The sequence below is a fragment of the Benincasa hispida genome, chromosome 4, assembly GCF_009727055.1.
Source record: "Benincasa hispida cultivar B227 chromosome 4, ASM972705v1, whole genome shotgun sequence".
NCBI classification, from domain to species: domain Eukaryota; kingdom Viridiplantae; phylum Streptophyta; class Magnoliopsida; order Cucurbitales; family Cucurbitaceae; genus Benincasa; species Benincasa hispida.
In genome coordinates, this window is record NC_052352.1 from 56071916 (window position 1) to 56087318 (window position 15403).

At 34.6% G+C, this 15403-nt stretch overlaps 1 protein-coding gene across 2 annotated transcripts; it reads right to left on the minus strand.

The window, feature by feature from the left end:
* Positions 1-341: 341 nt before the first annotated feature.
* LOC120075563 (importin beta-like SAD2) lies at positions 342-12750 on the minus strand. Of its 2 annotated transcripts, none has more exons than XM_039029055.1 (22): positions 12369-12750; positions 11977-12112; positions 11808-11895; positions 11457-11606; positions 10862-11024; positions 10302-10486; positions 10026-10199; positions 9337-9482; positions 9123-9246; positions 8777-8957; positions 7850-8009; positions 7472-7513; positions 7276-7394; positions 6993-7191; positions 5745-5876; positions 4079-4182; positions 3715-3894; positions 2936-3075; positions 2722-2861; positions 2459-2637; positions 1351-1477; positions 342-1247 (listed from the first exon to the last, which is right to left on the minus strand). In XM_039029055.1, the coding sequence occupies exons 1-22, from the start codon at positions 12456-12458 to the stop codon at positions 1087-1089; spliced, it is 3120 nt and encodes a 1039-aa protein (XP_038884983.1). In that variant the 5' UTR covers positions 12459-12750; the 3' UTR covers positions 342-1086. The 2 variants fall into 2 exon arrangements, with proteins under 2 accessions (XP_038884983.1, XP_038884984.1); XM_039029056.1 differs by having other exon boundaries at positions 2477-2637; positions 12369-12748.
* Positions 12751-15403: the final 2653 nt, after the last annotated feature.

Below are 15403 nucleotides of genomic sequence, written 5' to 3' on the forward strand. Positions count from 1 at the left end.
TGAAATTCTGGAAAGAGTATAAATTTTATTTAGGAAAGAAAAATGGATCAGAGCACAGCTAAAGAGCGCTTTAATTTATGTCTACAAATTTTTTTCAAAAAAAAATACATGTTTAGAAAAAATTTAGAAGAAATATAAAACTTCCCTCCGTTTTACCACTAGCTTTTGTGTCCAAAACAGAATCTTTTCACAGCACATTCCCTCAAATCAAGGCCCAAAAAGGAAAAGGAAAAGGAAAAAGCAGATCAAAAGCTAAAGAAATAAGTCTATTGTTTTTCCTTTAAAGGATTGGTGGGAGAAGATAGAAAATATAGCAATAGAGGGAGAGTAGAGCAGAGGCAAGGAAACAAGTTTCCTTCTCATTAATCCCACAACTTATAATAATAATAATAATATAAAGAATCAAAAACAGCAGCCACAATCCAAAAGTATCAAAAAGCTACCCTTAGTAGCCCTCTGCAGTGAACCCCAAAACTAGCAAAACTCCGTCGCCCGTTGCAAAACCGGGACACCGGCGGAGGGAATTCTAACCTAAAATTCGAGACTTTTATGAATACAGCCGAGGAATAACCACCCACAAAAATACCGATCTGTTCAACATAATTTAAAAGGAAAAAAAAAAGACAGGGAAAAAGAATGAACTATCAAAAAATAGTACAAGACTCTGTATGACCTAAGCAGGAGAGAAAAATGGGAGAGATGAAACATTCTCTATGAAATATGCCTGGGCAAAAATGAGATAAGACAAACTAGGATAGGCAGTTATGTTCTGCCATCGCATGCATGGGACTCACTGAACCATCGACCCAACCCAAACCATCTGGGTCGAGGTAACCGACTCTGGCGACTCGGGACAATTTGCATTGTCTCTAGGGATGGGAACTTGGCTGCACCACCGCACCAAGCAACTTCAGACCTGAACTTTTTGAGGTTGACATCATCCATGAACACTGAACCAATCAAATCAAGAGAATGGCAGCAACCTTTTTTTGCATTCAATCTATCATTTACTAAACCAATGGACATGACGGGACCAGGAGAGCAATTCAAAATTTTAGCCTTACAAGTGACAACTCTGACTTGCGGTCACGAAGAGGCGGCTGAGGCTGCCCTTTCCAGCTTTTCCTTCTCAATTTCTACTCTCCGCTGTTCAGCATGCTGCGCAACACCATGCGCAAGAGCCTGATATTGGAACTCTAATGATTGGGTAAGGCTCTGAAACCTCATTGGATCTAATCCTTGCATAGCTAATTTTTCAAATGGGAAGAACCAAAACCATATATATAATAAGTTCAATTTTGTAGGGAAGTTTGGATCATACTAAATCAAATTAAAAGAAGCTCCACATACCTTTGATTGTATCTACAAAGTAAATAAAAGGGTCCACGTCATCTAAAGGAGACTGCATCTCCTCATCATCACTATAATCATCATCCGAGTCAAAATCATCATCATCATCCGGGCGGAAAGATTTGGCCTGCAAAGTCCATTGAAGTTGAAATTACAATGCAATCTGAGTTATCATTGATAATGTATCACGAAATGTGAACCAACATGTAACATGTAACAGTAAAGTTCGATCATCACTTGAGCTTAATTCAGTAAGAAGAGCAAAAACTACAAGCCCATGAAGACAGGGAGAGATTAATAATTATGAATATTTACACCGTCAAAGATCTAAAAGCAGTAAACCATTTTTTTTAAACAATAGTTAAGAACTGCTTTCAAAATGAAATAAGCAGTAAACCAATCAATAAGCAAAAAGGAAAGGAAAAAAATTGAACACGGGACACCCTTTTCATTGAAAGTTGAAGAGAGTTACATATCTAAAGATACAGACTCTCTGAAGGAAATAACCGAGAAAAATTTTGAACCCACCAGATCAAAATCATAGAGAACTCAGTTTTTCAAGTTACTTTCCCTAGAAATCAAGTTCCACGAGAATTGGACAGAGAATTTTTTTATGTTGTACCAAAGAGATACAAGGCTAAGAAAAGAGGGAAATTAAGACATCTTAAACTCTAATCTAAAGTCAAAAGAAACAAAAAGAAAAACTTTTCAATTGGCTTAAATTAAGTAGTGATTCTCACAAAAAATAAATAAAGTTGGTGAAATTTAACAAGACGCCAGACAGACAAAAAAACTCTATTTAGACAGATAAAAGAAATTAAATCCATCAAATAAATGGTTACTGGTGAACAAGATGCTGTGGGAGACTATATAACAAGGTGACCTGGAATTGCAATGAGTTCTAAGAATGAAAATTTCCTCCTTTGAACCCTTCACAATCTAAACAGAAAAAATACCAATGATCAAACTCAAAAGAACCATCCGGATGTGGCCCTATCTCCTTGGTGTGTGACATGTGTTATATGCTAAAAGAAATACTCAGGTTTGAGTACTGTAACTTATCAAACGGATAACCATCAAATGCTGATATTATTTCACACAACCATACATGTACAGATGTGCAGACCTGTGCAGCCAGCTTTTGAAGCTTGATGCTGTCAACTTCATCACCATCTTCGGCATCAAATCCCATTTCCTTGTCAGAACCATCTCCGTCGTCATCATCTTCATCGCTTGGGTAACCATCCATATCATCATCTTCTTCAACTTCCTCCTCTTTTGCAGCTTCTGTGTTCAAAGGAGCAGAATATATATGAGAATTTAGCCTGGAATTATAGATATAAATATAGGGAGAGGGAGTGCGAAAAAGACCTGCAACTTGATCCTTGTAAGCAACTAAGAGATCAAGGGTGGCCCTAAACACACGCCCAAGAGCCTCCCCAGGTAATTGATCAGCTGGAAGTGCAAGCAAAGAGGTCAATCCTAAGCAGCAAACCTTTTTATCTTGTTCCCTGCAACATGACAAATCATTCAGGCAAAAATCCAAACCATCCATCAACAACAAGAAAAGAAAACCATATTTTACCTTCTAAAATTAACTCGGACGCCACTCTTTTTAACCTGTTGAAGCATCTGGAACCAAAGATTGAATACATTTGCTGCAACACCTAGCTTTTGCAATATGCTGAGTGATAATGAGGCATTATAGTAAAGGGCATCAGAAATCTGCAAAAGGAAATTTAAACAGAACCTTCAGATCAATTTACTCCATAGCCAACAAATAATCTGAAGAAAAATACCTACTACCTAGTGAGCATTAAAAGAAAATCTGCAACTGAAAACACCATAAATATGACAGGCAGGATACTTAAACAGTCGGACATTCAAATGCTCTGGACCAATAAGTTAAGACCTTTAAGTAAATACTTATTTATATCTTATAAGAAAAATAATAAGATTGACGAGAAAAAATACAAATCAAAATTCCAAATCAGGTCATGCAAGCAATGTCATTTATTATTAAATTGATTACTGAAAAGATCGTATCTTTATGCTAAAACTGAAAAGATCGTATCTTTATGCTAAAATGACCTAACCAAGGATCATTAAAATTCCCCAAATGTACATAGATTTTAAAAGGTTATACCATGGACATCCCAGAATAGAAAGTGATCACAAAAGACCAAGTCCCAAGCAAGAAAGAAACAATAGATATCTATTCCCCTGCTCAGTTAAATTCGAAGATCTTAAATAGTAAGCTCTGGAAAGTACTAATTGAATATGAATAACCAAGGAGAAAGTTTGAGATGTTGGGCATTGCATAATAGCTTATTCAGTAAATTGATCTAGCTCCTCAACCCTTACCACTTGCATTAGAAGACACTTCAAGTATGACTTCTCAGTTCGTTGCAGGCGTTCTATTGTGATTCTGAGATACGGTTCAATCCAATGATCAACTTGACCTTTGCAGTTTTGAAAGACAACTTGAATAAGCTTTGGAGCTGGCTCAATGTCACCATCTTCCAAATTCTTGTCAGCCATTATCTAGAGCGGAATTGTGCAAGTTTACCAGAGTGGAGGCAAGTTACCAAAAATTGTTTCAGAAACTAAGTTAGCCAGTGTGCCACAAAACTATCAAAATGTCACTCATTTAAAAACCAATAAAGGGGAAAAAATAATGCAAACTGAGAGTAGGAGATCCAACTCTTTCAAGAATAAGGCAACTTACTGAGGAAATCATGTTCCAAAGACTTTGCTGGTAATCAGGTGCTTTACAGGTGAGGAAATGCGCAGTCCCTCTGGATACGTAATTGTCCAATGGAACAAGTATATCTGTGAACAAAAAGACATCAGAATCAATCAACTTACTCCATGGCTACCTAGTCCTACATTCATTTCATATACATGCTACCAGTCAAATGCTACTACAAGAAATGACTGTCATATAAATCTGAACATGCATGACAATGACATTACAGACTCCAACCTACTAAAAATAATTGATATCCCTCCAAAGTTATAAAACCACCAACATGAACTAACCCATGCTATTATGATTATGGACCGAACTATGTTGTTCCAATGGTAATAAGCTACACATTTGCTCTTCATTCTCTCCATCTTCATACTCATACCTTCATCAATCAGGAACAGCCAAGATGAAGAGAGGTCCCAGTTTCACATTACACACGCATGTGGCAGGTTCTGTTCTGTTTTTTGGCTATCAAGTGGGGAGTTTGGATCGAGAGAGAGAAAAATTTTCAGAAGGGTGGAGAAGTCCTTTTATTTCTTTCTTTCGTTATCTGGGGGGGGGGGGGGGGGGTTAGAATTTTTAGGGGGCTGTTGAAATTTTTTTTTTTTTTTTTTTAGAAGAGACAACTTTTCATTATAGATTGGCAGGATAGGAAAGTTTAAAGGTAGGCTAAAAAACACGGACACAAGCACAGGGACACAAGCACAGTATGACACAACGATGTGCCAATTTCATAAAAATAGGACATGAACACATTGGGGATACACTTTTTTTTATTATTATCTTTTCAGGATATATATACTAAATGCACTCTACTTAAAAAACACACAAAATATCAAGTCAATTAACAATTATAGGAGACGAAACATTTAGGTTTCTAACTTCAGTTTTTTAATATTTTTTTTAATAAAAAACTTTGGTTAAAAAGGGCTTTCCTTTTGTTTTTTTAAATCTTAGCTTCACATATAATTGATTTGAGCTTTAAATTTGGATCCAACATAAAAGGTTGGACCATTTTCTCTTTAAAAAATATCCCAAACGTGTCTAGGAAGTGTCCTGAAGGTGGCTGATATTAAAAAATAAATAAATAAAAATAGGACACAAAAATTTGCATGTCGGACACGTCTCCAAACATGTCCATTTCTGACACGGACACTATCTAAAAGTGTATGTGCTTCACAGAGGCGAGGTGTGAAAGGATTCAAGATTTAAGCATCTTTCTGGGCATATGCAGTCATACATTTTGTAATTATCAGCTTAGTATTATTCTTTTGGGTTGGGGTTTTTTTTTCCTTATAGGGAGTTGAGGACTTCTTTTGAGAACTTTTGTTTTGTATGCCCTTATATATTCTATCATTTGTCACAAAGAAAACTCGGTTACTTTAAAACAAACCAACCAACCAACCTATGACCGACTGTGTTGTCTACAACTTTGCTATATATCAACTGTCATTACACTTATTTCATGTAATTTCAGGTAAATTATCTGTAAACAAAATTAGACCCCTAGACGACATCTGAAAAGAATTATGAATCAAAGCAGAAAATAAAATTTACTGCGTTTAAAAGCTCCTTTGGAGAACCATCATTACAGTCGACAAAAAAAATGAGTAAGAATTGGCTTGCTACAAAGACAACATACTTGGGAAAAAATCAATAGCCCATTCTGACAATGCTTCCATCATCAGTGGCCAAAGACTCCACATATCCATAGATATTGTAGGGGAGAAGAACGTCATAAATGAAACAATTTCCAGGACTTCTTCAAATACCTCTGCAAAAAGCATACATAAAGATTGAATTAGATATTAAAGGTTCTAAAAAAGATAAGGAACGAATAACTGTTGCACTTATTGGCATCATTGGCATTAAATTCTAAGTTTGCTATTATTAAAACAGAAATAAAAAATTTTAAAAAAAATCAACCCTCAGGCTGCATATCAAGGGGCAGTTTAAAGATGACAAATGACAATAAAGAAATAGATATGTTGGCTCAACTAAACAATACAATATCAATCACGCTACCAATAAAGTTCATGGAGAACTGACAATATTATGGCAAAAGCCAGAGGAAAAATGACACAGGATTTTTTTTTTTTCCCTTTATGAAATCAATGTTTTGAGACTGAAAGAACACCGAAGGTAGTATCACCAAAATAAAATTTCAATCTGACATTTGACCTTGGCTCTATGTCTTTCATCCCAATTTTTTTAGTGGTAACTCACCACTTTCCTGGTACATCCTAATAGATTACATCCTACAAAATAACTTCTGAAGTTCTAAATATTCACGGAATTAAGAAGCTAAGGAGTTTTTATACAAAAACTTTTTCTTAATCATGGATACCATCCAGTTTATACAAACCTCAATTAAGCCTGCCATTAATTTTCTGAGACTACAGCATTTGACATCAAGAAGTTTATTGCCTAAGTATGTGGCTAAAATGGCTTGCAAATCTCCATCTTTTTAAGCCGGTCTTATTGATCTAATCAAAGGACCTATGAACTCAATGCAATCTAGATTTATAGCTAGATTGACTGACTGCTGGGCAAATTCAATCTCTTCACTAAATTCCAATTTCCAAAGATAAAAATCATAGTTCAAAACCAGTGAAGAAACTTTAGGCTCATGCCCAGAGTTTTAATAAATATATCATCGTGTCAACTTTTCAATACTTCAAAGTATGAAAAGCAGAATGGGGAAATGAACGACAAGTGCATACTAGTCTTTTAAACAATGGCAAGAAGACCAAAGAAACAATAAGAAAGCAAGGAAGCCATCCCACAAGAATAGGGTAAAAAAAAATTATTAAATATGCAAAATATATTAACTGAAAGAATGCATCAGTCAACAAGAAGAAAAAGAATTATATTTTAAAATGATCCAAACCTTGGCCGTCAGTTGTCAACATTCTTTGCATTATTGGGAGCAACGTTGGCTCAATTTGGACAAAAAGTTGAGGAATTCTGCTCACTGATTCAAGAATTGTGCTAATTGCACGCAAACAACCAACTGCAGCCAGAGCACCAGGATCATCAGCTTCTTCATCTGCTTCTGCAGTATTCATACACCTCCAGAAAGCCGCAGCCTAGATCCAATTTCAAAAAGTCACCTCCAAGCCTTCAATATAATATCACAGCTATTTCTGTATTGAACTTAGAATTGAAAATACCAAATTGTGACATAATCCAAGCGCATAAGGAGCCATTTCCTCTCCAAACTTATCAACTATTGTCTCCAGAGTAAATACAAGGTCTTCATTTTCAACCTCATTCATAAGTTTAAAAAATTCTGAAAAGAAAACAACCTCGATCACTTGATAAGCAAAATAACAACTATTTACAACCACGACATGTTCATCAACTAACCATCAAGAAGTTGTGGAAGGATTGGACGGATTTCATTCAAATCTGCAATTAAACGAAACTCAATTCCATCAATAAGTTACCAAACCAGTATTTAGACCAAAAATAAAAGAAAGGATCTAATATAAAATATAAACAGCCAACATGAACTAGCTCAGAATGTACAGGCATCTACTCCCTCTAAGAGATTGTAATTCAAATCTCCATCTATGTATTTGTGATGGGATACTCTGACGAATATATCTATATATGCCAATCCGAGCATAGTTCGGTGGATAAGACATTAACTACCATCCCAAAAGTCAATGGTTTGATCTCCCACCCCAACAATTGTTGAACTCAAAAAATATGTGTGTGTGTGTGTGTGTGTGAAATATAAACCTCTGCAAGCTTCAACAAAAGATCGCAATGCAAAAACTGAGTCAACGCGAACAGGGAGTTCTGGGTCTCGCATCCCAGCAACAACACTATGCAAGGCTTTTCGAAAATTGTTCTGGTCAGCAAAATTGATATGGGCATACTGTCCAGCAACCCATGCAGCCTGAAACAATTAAACCAAAACAATAAAAGAAAGTAAATTTCAAGCTCATGATGAACAAACCCACAGAAAGCACAATTACAATGAGAAAACTACAAATCACGTGTAAAAAGAAAAAGAGATTTGAAATCAAATGCAAGAGCTAATAAACAATTTGTAGTATCTTTTTGCTCTTCTTTTAAAGTTAAATAATATAGATCAATCAAGATTAACCTTTATCGCAGAATGCTTAAGCAGTGGCCTTAATGCTAAATGCCGAAACAAAGTGTTTTAGCCTCGATGGCTATCATAGTACAGGTACAAAGGCATGTGGCAAACATAGAAATGGTTCCAGTTCAAGACCCTTCAGTCCCTCCCTTCGATAATTTCTAAAAGAAACCTTGTGCAATTATCTGTTATCTTCTATTCTTGATGATTGGAACCACTTTCTCAAATTCTGCTTTGTACTATCGTTTATCATAACAAAAATAGTTCCTTTTAAAAATATATAATATAAATAAATATATACACACACACACACACATATAAAAGGTGCATATAAGCAACCAAGTCTTGGGCATAAATACAAAGTTGCAATAAAAGAACCATATTCATGCCCCAACATACTTCAATTAGATCTTCTAGAGAGAACCCAGAAAAGTGACAATGGAAATTATCAGGATTTAGTAGACAAGGTAATAGTCATTGATGTTGACCAAATTATCATATTTGTTATGATATAGTATTATTTATAACAACAATGAAGACAATGCAGTAAAAGTCTACCAGACCTTGGCTCTGAGATGCCCAACAGGACTGCTGAATTCAGGAAAAACGTGTTGAACTAACATGCGCTCAAGTTCAGACTTGTAGGGCTCTGTTTGTTTCAATTTGTCACAGAGTGCTCCAATAGCAAGAAGAGCCCCATCTTTCTGTCTATAGGGCTTAAATTCAATAGTTGCTTCGTCGTACCTGTACAGTAATACATTGCATCATATTTCATGGATACAGTATCAATCATTGGCATCAGAACTATAAAATTACCTATTGAAAATTCCAACGATGAATTGGATAAATTTTTTAAGGTATATTTCATGGATACTGTATCAACCATTGGCATCAGAACTATAAAAATACCTATTGAAAATTCCAACGATAAATTGGATAAATTTTTGAAGGTTTTCTTTCCCACGCTTCCTAACCAGCTCACTGACAAAATCCATAGAAGCAGTCCTTGGACTATATAAATCCTCAATAATATCTACAAAATATGTGCAGAGCATTAAAATATGAGCAGTGTAATTGTCATTCAAGCCTTGCAAGCATTAAAACCCATTTCCATATGCCTTACCATAACCCTTCCTGACATATTCATGGGGATCCTCATCCCAAAGCTTCTGATCATTGTCATTGAAGCACATAAGGGGGAAAATTATCTCAAAAAGCAGACTATCAAGTCGAGGTTGCAGCAAAGAATACATACTATTCTTTGAGATACTGGAACAGAAGGAAAAAAAATCAGAATTTAAGGGGTAAAAGAACCCTAAGAAACATGGATACGAATACGAGACACGGACACTACATGACACAGACATGCTAGTCAAAATAAACTGTCTGCGCTTCCTAGAAAGCACAGTAGATAATGAGAGTTCAGCAAAAATTAAATAAATAATAATAATTTTCTCCCCCTTTAGAATGAACCCCACTTTCTACTTCAAATCTTAATATCCAACAACAAATTCTCCTCAAAAATTGGGCAAGAGAGGTAGAAATTCAATTTCAACAACTTAAGAAGTGCATACTAAATAAAAGTGTCATATCCTTGTAATTTTACGCAAGACCTTCAGTTAAAAATGGCTGATAATTTAGTTCTATCAACTGTGAATACACATAAAAAAATCTAATACAAAAAGAAATGCACATCTAAAAATCATATCAAGCGATGGTCCTTCCTACCTACAAATTTAAAAAACTCAAAGAAATAAAGGAAGATAGCATGCATTGTCTACAATTGGGAAAAGAAAAGAGAAGTTGGACCACCTATTGCTTAGATATTGAAGAATGAGATTGGTAACTCGATCTGGCAAATAGCCACCACTACGTATCACATTCAACAAATTTAAGTGGCATTCCATGACTTTCCCTGCATAGTTCTTCTGAAATGCTTGAGCAAAGGCTCTACTTTCTGGATTCTTAAGTTTCAAATCTCCAAACCTACAAATTAGACGTCAATAGCAAGAATAAACCAGAGAAAAAAGGGAGGGAGAAAAAGAACTCCATCCTACACAAAACACCTTTAAATAAACAAATTCTCACCGGGTGTAAAGCCTATTTAAAATATGGACAGTCCACTTCTTCACTTTCCACCACCCCCAGGATTTCCTAAGTTCGGGATCTGCAGGCTGGCCTTCCAAAGGGACTGGCCTCTCCAGTATATTTAAGAATAGCGTCATCCAAGCATTGAATACATGCGTATCGAAAAGATGCTTTGGAATCTCCATCTAAAACATACGCAAAATATTTTTTTAAAGCATCTAAAATTAAAGAAATACATGATATCCAATATACTCACGGTGGAAAAGATTTATGTACATATTATCCTACAAAAGTACATGTGCAGAAGAAATTCTCCAACTATCATCTGATCTAGAAGAACTACTTCAAAACAGATTGAAGTAAACACCAAATGAAGATAGCATCCTTGCATGTTGTTAAACAAAAGTATGTCCATTTCATTCAGTTGGGAAGGTAATAATCTAACCAAGTAAAATACAAACTATAATCAAAAGAATACAATATCTTCAGATAAGACTTACATACATCTTTTTTTGAAAAGGAAACGATAATTTTCATTGATGTAATGAAATAAGACTTACATATATCGATGACCAAAATATTTTACAAATAAACTTGATCAACTCCGCTACTTCCAAAGAAGGGTTAACAATCTGAACAAGTCCGCTAAATATATTGAGTAGAAGAGGGAATGTCTCATCAACAATTCGATAGACAGGAGTCCTGTCATCATCTGATTTAAACCTATCAACCATAAATAAGGTGATAAACCTTTAGTAAATAGTATGTAATAATCCAACTGTTCATTCCAGATGTGAGAGTGAAATATATAAATAAAATATCTATGGAGCACTCCACGGGGACCTTCCTTATGCATGACAAGGTAATAGAGCAAATTACGAATACCACAAGATCGTATTAAAAGAAGATAATAAATATAATATACAACAAAATATTTAACAAAAATAAATAAATAATTCCCCTTTTTCTTCGTTTGGGTATGTCTGTGTTGTGTGTGTGTGTCCATAACATATTAAAACCACAAGGATCTTTTTGTGGTCTGTGAAATTGGAATGTGATACTAAAATTAAAAATACTGCAATACAATCAACAATCCAGCATGTAATGCAATCAGAAAGGCGGAAAAAAATACACTGAAAAACATAATATACTCACTCATATTTTCTAGCAAGAATGCGCAACACAAATAAAGCCCCATAAACGTTTGAAGCTTGTAAATTTTCTTTCACCCAATCAAGAAGACAAGGCCATTGCTCCGGATAATCAGCATGAATGATGGTCTTTAAGCACTCCCCAAGCTGTACCCTGCATGTGCACGATGTTGAAGCAACAGAAAGAATTCAGATCCACACATGTCATAGTCAATTATTTTTGGAAGTTACCAAATTTAAAAAGATTGTTCATAGACCAATGAGTTTCCTGAACTTCTATTATACCCAAAATATTCAAAAAGGCAATCTTCAATCGCTATCTTACATCATACATAAATAGACAGCAGACACTTACCTCAACAACGATGGAACCTGTGACAAGAATGGAAGAATATTCTTCCGAACCGCATCTTTATCACTCTCAGAAATCTTCTGTTGTTCATCTACATCGTTTCAACAAGAACAATTAAGCCACCAAAACTAGCCAACGATTCCCATAACAATTCTACAAATATATCTAGTACCTGGGTCAACGGGGGACCAGTTCTTGGCAATGTAATTCTTAAAATGAATGCTAGCAACCTGACGAACAGCCAAGTCACAATTATTATCCACAATGATCTGTAGCATCCTCACCAGATGTTGCGGGGTATGCTGAATCTGCAGGCATGGATAAATAAGCCAACACCGCGAGAACAATCCAATCCATCAAAAGAACAAAAAGAAAAGAAAAAAAATCAATCCAACCACCATCTTCAACTAAACTTCAAACAAATTCACAACTTCCAATTACAATCCCATTTGAGGAAGTAAACAAAAACCAACCCCAACAAAAAGAAACAATCAAAATTGGCACAAATCCACTCCTAATCAATCCAAAGCCACCCCAATGGCAAATAAAGCAATGATCAAACACCTGATTCAGACTCTGCTCAGCAGCCTTCCTCTCATCGGGATTGGGGCTGAGAGCAGCTTGAAGAACAACAGCCAGGCTAGGAAGATCCATATGGCTTCAAAAGAAAAGAAAAACAAAACCCAAAGAAAAGAAACAAGTCCTCGCAACTGAATTGGAAGCAATCAAGAATTGAACCCAATTCGAAAACAGCAATCCTCGCCCAGAAATCGTCACTCTGAAATGGAATTGGCGACAGAAACCGGGCGAGAATAATGCAACAGGAGAGGATGAAGGAGAAGAAGAAGAAGAAGAAGAAGAAGAAGAGTCTGAGAAAGCGAGAGACAGGCGAAGAAGAGAGTGTTTATGAGTTTATTTAAAGTACTAGGGTTTACGGTTGTTTTAACCACTACTCACTCTGCTCTGTCTCTGTATTACATATATTGCTTCTTTTTCTCTTCATTATCTCGCCGTAAATTATTTTTCTTTTTTCATTTTAATTTATTTTCTTTATTTATAATTCTTTTTTTCTTTGTTTTTCTTCCCTTTTTCTTCTCATGTCGAACAAATTGTTCAATGCCATGTTTATTCCTTAACTTTGTGTTTCAATTTGCTACCTTGATTTTCTAATTGTTTTTAAAAAATAAATTAAACAATAGAAAGTAATTTTTAAAAATGTACTCATAATGCACTTAATTGAATCCTAATTTTCCTTCTTTATCTAATAAGTTGTCAAAATCATTCTTCTCACATTCAAAATCACTTATATACATATATATATATATAATTTTATCATTCAAAATCAATTTAATGATGATTTTTACTACTTTAGACGTTACTTAAATAATTAAACTTAGTCTTGAATAATTAAAGCATTTTTTATATTCGTGAGTGTCCAACAAGTTTACGCGTATCTCGACTAATCTTACAGGATAACCTGTTTGATCCTACAATATTTAAGTGTCAATAAAACTCGTAGAAAATTATATTTTAGGTAGATAGTCATCATGAATATAATTAAAGCATCTTTTAAAGTAATTTTGAATATGATAATAATGTTTTATCCTTTTCAAGAGCACAGAATAAGAAGATACAAGATTTTGGCAATAAAGGTGTTGATGACTTAAGTGAGTATCGTATCTAGTCTACTGTCAAAATGTTGATGTCAAGTTAACGATTCTTCAATTGTATGACTTTTTTCTTTCTTTAGGTATCTATTTTAGACGAGGAAGGCACACATTTGACATTTAAATTTTATGGACCTAGCCTTCAAATTCTATGTCTAGCATGTTTGGAAATTTTAATCAATGTCTAATAGTTTAGGCCTCGTTTGATAATCATCTTGTTTCTTGTTTTTGTTTTTTAAAATTAAACCTATGGACACTACTTCTACCTCCAAATTTCTTCATTTATTATCTAGTTTTCATTAATGGTTTAAAAAACCAAGTCAAATTTTTAGAACAAAACAAATAGCTTTCAAAAAGTTGTTTTTATTATTGAATTTTGGCTCAGAATTCAACAATTGTACTTGAGAAATATGCAAATTATTGTAAGATATGTGGATGAAATAGGCTTAATTTTTAAAAACAAAATAAAAAACCAAATGGTTACCAAACGGGACCTTAATGATATATTAGATGATTTAGATGGTTTTAAAAGTTAAAAAATATATGAGGGTGTTTGGCTCACCAATATGAGTTGAATTGAATTGGTATAATATACCAACTCATTGTTTGGCCAACCAATTAGATGTTGGTGGAGTTGAGTTGGTATTATATTTTACCAACTCACCCCAACTATCCCTTACTCCAATATTTTCAATGACTCCACTCCATCGGCCACTGTCACACTCAGAGAATTAACTCCGAACTCCGACGACAATTCCGGTGACCAACTTTGGACTCCAATAACCACCTCCGATGACAATTTTGGCAACCAACTCCGGGCTCCCACAACTTTCGTATGACCAACTTCAACAACCAATTTTGGACTCCTGCAACCACCTACGGTGACACAACTCAACAACCACCTTCGCGCTACTAATTCCGACGATCAATTTCAGGCTCCAACAACAAACTTCGATGATCAAATTCGATAACCATTTTCGTAAGCTCCAACGACAAACTTCGATGAAAATCACCTTCGATGACCACATTTGAGCGAACAACTTCGACGACCAACTCGGAGCTTCAATAACCCCCTCCGATGACAAACTATGACAACCAACTCTAATACCACCTTCATGTGACTAACTTCGGGTCCGAAAACCATCTCCGACTACAAACTCCAACGAAAATCATTTTCGATGATCAATTTCGACGACCACGTTCGACTATTATAAGACTTATTTGTTAAAGTATGTTGTAGGATTATTGATTATACAAAAAATAGTATTTTATCTACATTAAGTATAATATTTATACGTAAATTAAAAATATTTTTATTTAATTGAAATCACATATCAAATGAGTGTTAATAATATTTAGACGAAAAATATGTATGCAGTTGGAAAGTATGTAACATATAACAAAAAAATACCATAAAGTGAAAAAAAAAATTGTGGAACGTTTTCCAACAAGAATTAGTGGAAAAAAAATAGATTTGTTCTCTAATGATCTTCCAAATTTAGAGGAATTAATATGAAAATTGTAGAAGAAATTTGGTGGCATTCCATTGCCGACTAAGATGATGGCAGAGATTTTAAAAAATCATGACATAGTAAAAATATAGAGTAACAATGGAAAGAAGAAGAAGAAGAAAATGAAATTCATTAAAAATTAGGAATAAAAAATTGTATTTTCTCTTTGGTTTCTCATTTTATTTAACCATATTTCTGCAAGAAATGTAAATGATTGTTGTTCATTGTCCAAAAAAAGAAAGAAAGAAAGAAAGAAATACAAACTATATTTTGGGTAGAATTATTGAATAAAAAATTTAAAAACAAAAATAGTAATCATAAAAATATATTATTTAGAATTCAAAAAAGTGCATCAAATACCCCAGACATATGAACCCAACTCCACACCCCAAATACATATATATGAACTCAACTTTGCACC